Here is an 11,606-nt window from a genome sequence, read left to right on the forward strand (position 1 = left end):
AACTGGTGCCTGTGCCATTATATTTCGGCATATTGATCGTTTGACCAGAAACGTAATTGTTAAGCAAATTCTCTTTTTGGGGGGTTAAGGCGTGTTTCATATGTATGTTCCTACACATGTACCTTGACACGGAGGATTGAATGTTGTTCAACCTCAAAACAAGGTTGAAGGATTTGTTTCACAAATGCTTCTATGCCAGTAGTTGAAGCTTGTTTCACATACCTTCTGGCGAGGGATTACAGATTCGTATCACATACTTCTACATCAGGGGTTCAAGACCGTTATATGCCTCTTGCTCAAAAGTGGTTGACACCTTTGACGAATATATTGACCAAACTGATGTCCGATTCCCTATGTTCCCGTGTTTGTTCGGGTGAACACTTGACTTGCCTTTGCATGAGTTTGTGACCGGTGCTATCAGGGATGACGATACTATCACCATTTTCGCGAACACCTGGTATCATCACTTTTAGATACATGCTTGATCGTACGATGATGGAAACGGCTGATGATCGTATGATGATAGAAACGATTTGTCGCTTTTATGCACATACCTTTACACCAGGGGTTGAAGAGAACGATGACCTCTTCGTCGTGGTTGTACTTCCAGACGATGTCTTCGCCGTCCTTGACGTCCACGACAGTACTGACACTCAGCTCCCACTCCCCCACGGATGATGACGCGGGGATGAATACTGACACTGTGAGAGACTTTTCCTTCTTCTTCACCAGGTTCGCTCCCCACTTCCGGGGTTTGTAGGGGGCAGCTCCAGATTCCTCCAGTCTGAAGGACTTGATGACCTTCTGCTTATCCTCATCTTCACCTCCTGTAGTAACACAATGCAGCAACTGCAATCCTGCTCCGTTGTGATTCATCTATAACATTACCCCCTTCGTGAGAACCCCCCTCCTCCAAAAACAAACCTTTCTTAGCGGTATGACTATTGTATGTCTACGTTAAGGTCCTTTTAAGTACAGAGTCACTATGTACACGTCTCGAAAAGGATCATTTGATGTCTGTTGACCTTTGAGACGGTTTGGTAGCCTTGTATTAAGGGGTTTGATTCAGTACATAGGTTCTATGCGTGAAACGGGGGCACGGGTGGCCAAGTCGTCTAAGGCGCCGCGATTCGCTGTGCAGAGTTGCGTCCCTTGGGCACGCCAGAAACCTCTGATTGTGGGTTCGAATCCCGGTTCGCCCCGATTATGTTTCTAGGTTTGTCAGCACCATACCCGTGCTTGTGGGTGTCACCGAAGTGGTAAATGTCTGAGACCTGCATCACTTCGGGCTTTCCTCCCACATTAAGCTGACACGCCGTGATATAACTGGAATACTGTTAAAAGCGGCGTTAAACCCAACTCACTCACTCACTCACTATCTATGCGTGAAACCCTGCGTTGATATTGCTGGAATATTGCTAAAGGCGGAGTAAAACCTAACTCACTCACTCACCCACCTTGAAGCTCATTGTTTCGAAGGCTTTCATTTGACAGTTTTATGCTTGTTTTTATTTTCGAATATTCCAAAGGATTGTCGGTAATTACCTGGTAATTGTATATGCTACCTACCAAGAGAAAAGTCAAATGTGATGTCATTTTTCTTGATGTCATACGCTCTGTCAAATTGGATGGTCATCGTGAACTCTTGACCTCTACGTAGGACCAGCCGCGCCTTCTTCTTGGTGTCCCCACTGACTCGGTCTTGTGTACACTCGTACATGTCGGTGTTGTGGGTCTTGGTGTTGTCGGCAATGTGCAAGTCGACCCCGGTGACATGGAGTTTTGTTGCTAACTCAGTCTTAGGAACAGGTGGTATTTCTGCTTTGGGCTTGGTAGTCTCTACAACATGTCGGCAACCATACCATTAACGCATACCACACACCGTACTGAGTGTGTCAGGTGTGCATAAATTTGATTTCTAAGATAGAAATGTGCACAGTAGGACAATCAAGCCACCACTCGTCCACGACAACATTACACCTGGAATTTTATTTACTCCCTCACCCTCGTTCATACATGGCACCTCCGTATACACAACCACACAGTCACCCTTACCAATATCCCAACCAATACCCACGCCTACACCAACAACAAAATCCGCACCCACCTCCACGCCCAATGCAACGCTCACAACCATGAAATCACCCAAACTCACATCCTAACCAATAACCGCATCCCCACTAACCCGTGCTCACACTAACATCCACACCCGCACCAACATCCACATCTACATCCAAATCCACATCCCCACCAACATCCACATCCACATCCACATACATACCCATACCAACGCCCAAAATCAAGCCATCACCCACAACAACAACAACAAACACCCATGCCACCCTCCACGTCTATGGCATCACCACACCCGCATCCTGACCCACAACCACATCTACACCCACATCCACACCCACACCAACCTCCACACCTATGCCAACGCTCACAACCGTGCCATCACCCACACCCACACCCACACCCACACCCACACCCACACCCATACCCACACCCACACCCACACCCATACCCACACCCACACCCACACCACACCAACACCCATACCCACACCCACACCCACACCCACACTCACACCCACACCCACACCCACACCCACACCCACACCCACACCCATACCCACACCCACACCCACACCCATACCCATACCCATACCCACACCCACACCACACCCACACCCACACACACACACACACACACCCACACTCACACCCACACCCACACCCACACCCACACCCACACCACACTCACACCCACGCCCACGCCCACGCCCACACCCACACCCACACCCACACCCACACCCACATCCACAACCACCTCCACACGCCGACGACCATGGTATCTCCACACCCACTTCCTGACCCACAACCACATCAATACCAACCCACACCTACACTATCTTCCACATCTACATCTACATCCACACCAAAATCCGTACCAACATCCACACCAACATCATCACCCACGCGGGTGGCAAAGCAAAGCGAAAATAACGGTATTTTTACCTGGTTTCGGGGTGGCGGTTGGAAATAGGCTTGTGCTCCCGGGGAAGGCATTTCGCACCCAAGGGGCATCTCTCAGCCAGGAGTTGGGACGACTTCTGCCGTAGACATAACGGGCGTACGGGTTGCTGCAGTAACATCTGAAACATTAGTGTTCAAAAGTAACTTTGTTTTTTTAGCTTAACCCCGGACCTAGCCACTTGACGACAGTCTGAAAATACTCGAGTTTGTACCAGATAATCCAGTGATCGACATCATGAGCATCGATCCACGCAATTGGAATACGATGACATGCATCAACCAAGTCAGTCGCCTCTTACGATGAGCATGGCTGCTGAAAATCAATTCTTCCTTAACCTGGATCGTCACTGATCTCAATAATAAGTACCGACAAGAAGTAATATCACAAAACATTCCCAGTAATTGTCCCGACAACGATTGCAATGTTTGGACTGTCAAAAGGACCGTCCCTAGTAACGCCCCTAGATATATTAGTATCCCTAGCAACATGCATAGCACTGTCTACACAGCAATGTGATCAGAACTGTCACCAAGATTGTCCCAAGGAATGACTTTTGGGATGTCCCAGCAATGCGCCCGCAATACGCCCATGTTGACAAGTAATTATCAACTAATATCCCTATTAATCTTCTCTTTAATGTCCCAGGCTTTGTCCCCATAAATGTTCCCAGTAGTTTCCAAACAGCACATGCACTGGCATTCCAGGGAACGTTCTCCGATTTCCTCATGATTATTGTTAAACGCCGCACTCAGCAATATTCCAGCTATATGATTGCGTTCTGTGAATAATCAAGTGTGGATCAGACAATCCAGTGATTAACACCATGAGCATCGAACTATGCAACTATGCATGAACCAAGTCACCCGTATGACCACCCTACCCCCTTAGTCGCCTCTTACGACAAGCATGGGTTGCTGAAGACAATTGTTATCAGGGTCTTCACCGGGGGATTGCCGTCATGAGCATCACAAGGATTGTTCCAAACTTTTCTCATCAATGTTCCATCGACCAGGGGGATGTCTAAAATATTTCTCTTGGAATAGTGACAGAAATGTCTAAAGCTTACATGGAAAAATGGTACTTGTTGCTACTCTGCCTGGCGCTCATTAAGGGGATAAAACTCGGACTGGTCAACTCGGAGTTAGTATCCGTTGTTAAACTGCGGCATGGTGTCTCAGTGGGTTAACACAATAAGACCGGCATTGGTCGGTAAAAGCACCACGTTCACACACTCATACACTCTAACGTGCACGTCGCTACATAAATGCAATAATCTTGAACGCGACGTTAAACCCCACTGTTTGTTTTATTCGTTTGTTGTTTAGAGACGCACTCAGCAATATTCCAGCTATATGACGGCGGTCTGTAAATAATCGAGTCTGGACCAGACAATCCAGTGATTGATATTATTGGGACACAATAATTTATAACATGCATTTACCAAGTCAGCGAGCCTGACCACCCGATCCCGTTAGTCACCTCTTACGACAAGCATAGTCGCCATTTACGGCAAGCATGGGTTGCGTAAGACCTATTCTACCCCGAATCTTCACAAAACCTCACTGCACCTCACCCCCAAACAATGAATACAAGACTCAGACTTTTATATGACGCGTCACTATGAGTTTTGTATTCCTTGCTCGAAACAAATGTACAGAAATGTGTTTGCACTCGAAATGGTTTACCGTGCATGCATTATTGCAAGATAACCGCTTATTTACGTATGTTGTTATCGGCGCTCAGCTTAGAGTATGAATCATATCACATGCCATGCAGGCTGCCATGAATAGATTTGATAAACATCCAAACATTATTCAAACTTCCTTATATTCAAACAGGAACATATTCACAACAGATCGGAGCGTATTTTCATCGAAGCAGAGTTTGAGCTGTTATTGTAGTTCATTAATTTTATCATACAACGAAAAGTTCAGCTGTATTCAGAAAGTATGAATCCCCAAATCATACCCACGCCACCCCCTCTCCCTCTCACCGTCTTCTCGGGAACATCTTCGCAAATTAAAGTTGCACGTTGCTATCGGTGCACGTTGCAGTTGCTAGCTTCCGCGTTGCTCTTGGTGATCAGTCGATGTGGCCGTCAAATCTACACTTCACGTATGAGACGTCAGAACGATGCGGCAAGCTTCAGCTGCAACCGAGAGATGGTCAGAAGAGATGTCAGTGTGACCCATGTGGACAAACGTTCAACGTTATGACATAGGAAGATACCTACAATACAATAGGAAAAGGTGGCAGTAGGTTTGTAAACCTACCTAAAGCAGAAACACACCAGGATCTATGAGTGTAGGCAAGTTGTCTTAACAGTGTAGTCACCCAACAACACCCAACAGATAATCAGAGGTGAGACAACAGCTAACTCAAATGTTTCTGAAGTTTTTTTAAACTACATTTACCTCGTCTTTGACCATGTATTACATTCGTTATACATTACCTTAGCTCTCTCTGCTATGTCACACTGTTTGTACTCACCAAGCTTGCCAGCTGTGTAGTGTCCTATTGATTAAGCAGCACACACAACTATCTTCTTCCCTTGTTTGTGTCACGTATAAGAGTTGGTATCCCATAAGGAAACTCTGTTACATGTATCCCTTCGTCCACTTCAAATCGCGTCCTGGTTCAAAGGGGAGAATCAGCTATTGAACTGAGCGTTGGTGTCGCTGTTGGACTGGATTGCTTTGTGTGGTGTGCATTCACTTGTAGGGAGTATGCAGTCAGCATTGTAGCATACTAGGTCATTTCATTGCACAACACATGCACCGGCTGCCAGATTGATTCGGTATCGTCTCTAATTCAATGGTGCTGCTAAGCTAAGGTTATTATTATTATTATTATCACGTAGGTCAGAATGACATAATCACGTCATGTACTTACAATTTTGCGAGATATGCAAGGAGTGGTGGGCGGGGTGAGTGAAAGTCGTTAGCTACAACCCTGAAGATCCGGGTTAGGATAGATCTTCAGCTACCCATGCTTGTCGTAAGAGACGACTAACAGGATCGGGTGGTCAGGCTCGTTGACTTGGTAAATGCATGTTATCGTATCCCAGTTGCGTGGAGCAATGCTCATGATATCAATCACTGGATTACTTGGTTCATAGCCGCCTCCGTGGTCTTGTGGTAGAGCGTCCGCCCGCAGAGCGGAAGGTCCGGGGTTCGATCCCCGGCCGCGTCATACCAAAAGACGTTAAAAGATGGTACTTGTTGTTACCCTGTCTGGCGCTCGACATTAAGGGGCTAAAACAAGGACTGGTCGGCTCGGAGTCAGTATACTGTGTCTGAGTGGGGTATTCATGTTAAACTGCGGCATGGTATCTCAGTGAGCTAGCACTATAAATCGGCATCAGTCCGGACTAGTACAAGCAGCCACAGACACACACGTGCATGCACGTCGCTATATAAGTGCAATAATCTTGGACGCGACGTTAAAACCCAATTTCACCTCACCTCACTTGGTTCATATTTGATTATTTACAGACCGCCGTCATACAGCTTTAATATTGCAGAGCGCAGCGTTAAACAACAAACAAACAAGCGTAAAGCCACTTTTGTGTCCCAATAATTTGTGCACGTTTTGAATGCTCTATTACTCAATGAAGGTGGCAATATACACTGAACAAGTTAGAGATCATGACTATTTTTTGGGATATGTGATTTATTGTAAAGAACACAATATTTCGTACAAATATCCGAAACAATATTCATGATCCCTTAGTTCTTTTTTCAGTATATAATTGCTAAGAGGTAGATTTTACCTCCTCGAAACACCGTCCGTGACCTGAGGTGTCAGTAAATAGATTAGGTTATCACCAATCAAAAATCTATACTGAGCCTGTGTTCATGGTTCTCAAAGTTGTAGCCTTATAATTAGAACAGCCAATGTTCTCTACTACAGTTATACCACAACTCTACAACATCTAGATAACATCCATGCAACAGGTAAATAACTAGAGTAGTATACTACAGTTATACCACAACTCTACATCATCTAGATAACATCCATGCAACAGGTAAATAACTAGAGTAGTATACTACAGTTATACCACAACTCTACAACATCCAGATAACATCCATGCAACAGGTAAATAACTAGTATACTACAGTTATACCACAACTCTACAACATCCAGATAACATCCATGCAACAGGTAAATACCAAGTATACTACAGTTATACCACAACTCTACAACATCCAGATAACATCCATGCAACAGGTAAATAACTAGTATACTACAGTTATACCACAACTCTACAACATCCAGATAACACCCATGCAACAGGTAAATAACTAGTATACTACAGTTAAATGTATGCGACAATGGGTATACTAACGTAAAGCAGTTATTAAACAATCATACAAGGTCTTTATAACAGAGATTACCAGCAACACAACAAATACATAACAACTTTGTAACAGACATACAAGTGCTATATAACTTACATATAACACGTACACATCACGCAACAGTCAATGAGAGAAGTGGTTAAGTGACGGTTTGAAAACTATTTCGGTTATATCACGTCGTGTCAGATCAGCTTGATGTGGGAGGTAAGCCAGTGATGCAGGACTTAGACGTTTACAGGTACACAACGGTCATACAACAGTACTATAACAACTATACATATCACGTGCACATATATAAAACAACCATATGGCAACTATATTAAAGCTACACAACAGTCCCATACTACATTTCTCATTATATATGATTGCAATGTAATTGCTGTATAACAGGTATCCAATAGCTTCAATACATACATGAATGCATGCACGCACGCACGCACGCACGCACACACGCGCACGCACACACACAACATACATACATACATACATACAACAGCTACTTCACTACTGGTATAGGTTTTCAATGCATCATGCATTCAGTCACACCGACTCATTATTTGGCCCAGGTTTTCTCTTATCATGCATATCTGTATTTACATGTGACACTAAACAGGTATTATGTACACAAACCTGTTCATTGTACCTCCATGACGTACAATTTGTGTTGAAACGCTATCCCTCTCATGGCCTTGAGAAGTTCTTAGTTCAGGATCATAGGTACGTTAGTGCATGGGTATACAAGTCAAAACAACCTGTTTGCTTTGAGAGTTAGCTGCAGAGACATGTATTATCCAATGACGTCCCTATCGTCATTTCATTTTTATTCTTTTGAGTAAGTGAGTGACTGTCGTTTTAATCGACAGTCAGCAGATCCCCAGGTGTATCTCGGTCCAGTATGGACCAGACTGTCTGAATCCACGGGCAACGCCCCTCAATGCGGGTTAGAATAGGTCTACAGCTACTCGAGCAAACTCAAACTCACACAAACAAACAAACAAACAAACAAACAAACAAACACGATGATTGAACAATTAGACGGAAATCTGTCACCAGGGGCATTCAAACTCTCAAAATCCGCACAGAAGCCTAATGCAGTATTTTGACATTGCCTTACGGAAGAATTTAGGATAAGAAATTATAATAAATATTTACCAACATTAAGCTTAATAGTTCTTCCGTTTATGAATGTAGTTAACTGTTATTTATTTAGTAATATTCCATAGTAAACGTATTTGGGAGTCGGTAGCTTTTTCCTAAAATAGATAAATAAATAGAAAAAAAAGTAAGTTTCTTGATCAGGGATATGTGTACTCATATTTTGCCCATCAACACAGCCAATATTATTTCGGTGATTCATAAAAACATTATGAGCCATTTATTTTGGCATATATTACAACAAATAAATATCACACGGTGCATATACTGCCAGACAGTCCAGGCGTCAACAATGTGTCTCTCTATGAAGCTCTCTAGCCCATGCAGAACTACCACAATGTCTGCATGATATTAACTCTAGATTACGAGGGTTGGTCAATAGATTATAAGCCTTACAAACAAAACCAACAATTCTGAAAGTGTTTTTAATTATTTATTTTTCAACATAATTTCCCCGCTTTTCAATACACTTTCCATATCGATAATGAAGCTTTTCAATTCCAGTCGGAAAGAAATTATCTGAATCCACCCTGAAAAACCCATTTATGGCAGCTTTGAGGTCATCGTTGTCGTCATAGCGTTTTCCAAGAAGGTGTTCTTTCAGTTTAGTTTAGATGGAAATCATTTAGTACCAGGTCTGGCGAGTATGGAGGGAGTTCTTTTCTCTGAAGTCAAAAACTTGATGACTGCTCGGTACTCGTTCTTTTTCCTTTCTGTGTCCATTTGGAGCCTAATCACGTTCAACTGTATGTCACTAATATACAAACAGACCAAATACACTAATGAATTACATTGACTAGTTCACTTTGTTATGGCCCATATTTGAAAGTTAGTTAGGTGCATAACATTTTGACCAGCCCTCGTACCACCACAGCCTTACTTCAAGTATGAATGCTAAGCTCACAGTAATCTATGGTACTTTTTTTAATTTATTTGAATTATGTTTTCCTTAAGGGGTACAATGTGACATATATGGGCATTCTCCATGAAGTTGTGCGTCCTTGGGTATATTACTAGATGAGCATTTGTCAACCTGTATGCTGTACTCTTATCTACTCCGTACACAGTCAGCGAAACATCACATGGGTTACGTCAAGGATGTAAGTGTAGGTGCAACAAGTAAACGAACTAATGCACTGAACTGAAACCACATATTGTCACGCGTCTAGTTCTCAATTCCTGTAATTGAAAAAGTTCCCAGTACCCATCACCCTGAGGCAAGGGAGTTATATTGTAATAAAACGGGTCTTATCCAGCGAAGTGCATCAAATCACTTGACCACCTTGATGAATGCGGATTCATACAGTTTGCACATCGGTTTTTCGATTCATACCTCAATGAACCGACAAAAATACACAGTCAATTCTTAAATGAATTCTGTGATTTTTTAAATGACTCCATGTTGACAGACATAAACCTTCCTTTGTTCCTTCGTTCATTCCTCCGTTAAATTCCTTTTCCCTGTGCAATGTATGATCTGGCAGCTACTCAGTTGCCCCTTGATCTTCACCATATCAGAAGCTTCTCTGTGAATTTCTTGCACACACCATACATGTAGTCGTGTATAATTTTACGCTTTAAACAACACACACACACACACACACACACACACACACACACACACACACACACACACACACACACACACACGTTTCTACATATCTACAAACAATAATTTATGATATGCCATTCCCAAACACTCCAAATATTAACGTACAAAGAAAGGTGTTTGTGGTCGGAAGTGTAGGACGATGAAGATGTGAGTGGGTTGGGTTTAACGCCGATTTTAATAGTATTTCATACATATCACGGCGTGAGGCCGGTCGTAGATATTGTCCAAAATATCATCTCTTTGGAAACGTTATCTACTGCAGGGCAATACTCATGACTTGCCATGGGCCGATCGTCCACGTGTGACGTCACGTCGGGAAAAGAACCATATTCAGTTGGTTCAGAAGACTGGGGCAGTATACTGTCATGGCTCTGATGGTCATGCAATGGTCCACAGGCGTCCAGGAGAACGTTTTAGCGACGCTTGCGTTACTCAACGTCTTCAGTTTGGAGGTGGTGTAATGATATTGGGTGGCATCACAACACATGGGAGAACACAACTCATCCTTGTTTATGGCAATTTGAATGACGGACGCTACAGGGGCGACATCGTTCGAGATCTTGTTCTAGCCTTTGTGCAAATTCTGGGACGTTGCGCGTTCGGTTCCAAATTCAATTTAGCACGGTTGAATCTACAGGTAACCTAGCTCTTCATTAAAAAAACAGTATGTTTATTTCCTAATTAACCTTATGCTTTATTGAAGCTGGGTTCAAATCAAATCCGTCGCCTGTGTCATAAATTGAAAATCCTCGAACAGGGCTAACTGACGGGCTCTTCCACTTAATTGCCCGCACCCTTATATTAAAGGACATATTTATGTTTTGGACATTATCCGTTCAGTGTGCAGTTATCAATGATCCCATGCAGCAATAAGTAGGAGTTATCAATTTAAGTTTTTTATATTAATGTCCTTCAAATTAATCACGTGAAACATTCCACAAGTGCATTGTGGGGTCGAGGTAAGAAATGTAAACAAACCAGTCGAAGTTCTGTGTCGCTGGTTATTATGTGCGAAGGTGTTTTCTTGTCGTATAAGTTGCAGCTCTGTTTCCACCACTAATGTTAGAAAACTGCGGGGAGGAAATTTAAACAGGGCTAATACGTCAGTCCATTATGACGTAACTCAAAAACTGTACTTTATCACAGGATAAAGTACAGTCGGCGCCTTTGATCTTCCCGTCTGGACCAGACAATCCAGTGGCTGACATCATGAGCATCGATCCACGCAATTGGGATACGATGACATGCATCAACCAAGTCAGTGAGTCTGACCACCCAATCCCGTTAGTCGCCTCTTACGACAAGCACAGTCGCCTCTTACGGCAAGCATGGGTTGCTGAAGACCTATTCTACCCCGGATCTTCATGGAATAGTTCAGTTTCTGGAAACGTTTACCTTATTTGTCAATAATGTAGATCTAGAGGGCTTAAAGTATTTTATTG

At 43.3% G+C, this 11,606-nt stretch overlaps 1 protein-coding gene across 1 annotated transcript in view; it reads right to left on the reverse strand.

The window, feature by feature from the left end:
- LOC124140840 (protein-glutamine gamma-glutamyltransferase E-like) overlaps window positions 1–5,737 on the reverse strand; it is a 27,104-nt gene extending 21,367 nt beyond the window's left edge. The window contains exons 1-5 of the mRNA XM_048397594.1: window positions 5,527–5,737; window positions 5,030–5,185; window positions 3,018–3,154; window positions 1,570–1,839; window positions 555–827 (exon numbers count right to left, since the gene is read on the reverse strand). Of these exons, the coding sequence (XP_048253551.1) occupies window positions 555–827; window positions 1,570–1,839; window positions 3,018–3,154; window positions 5,030–5,046 (697 nt within the window). The 5' untranslated portion in view covers window positions 5,047–5,185; window positions 5,527–5,737. The remainder of the gene's footprint in view (window positions 1–554; window positions 828–1,569; window positions 1,840–3,017; window positions 3,155–5,029; window positions 5,186–5,526) is intronic.
- Between the last annotated feature and the right edge of the window lie 5,869 nt (window positions 5,738–11,606).

This window comes from Haliotis rufescens, unplaced genomic scaffold (genome assembly GCF_023055435.1).
Source record: "Haliotis rufescens isolate VD_foot unplaced genomic scaffold, xgHalRufe1.0.p SCAF_17, whole genome shotgun sequence".
Taxonomy (NCBI): domain Eukaryota; kingdom Metazoa; phylum Mollusca; class Gastropoda; order Lepetellida; family Haliotidae; genus Haliotis; species Haliotis rufescens.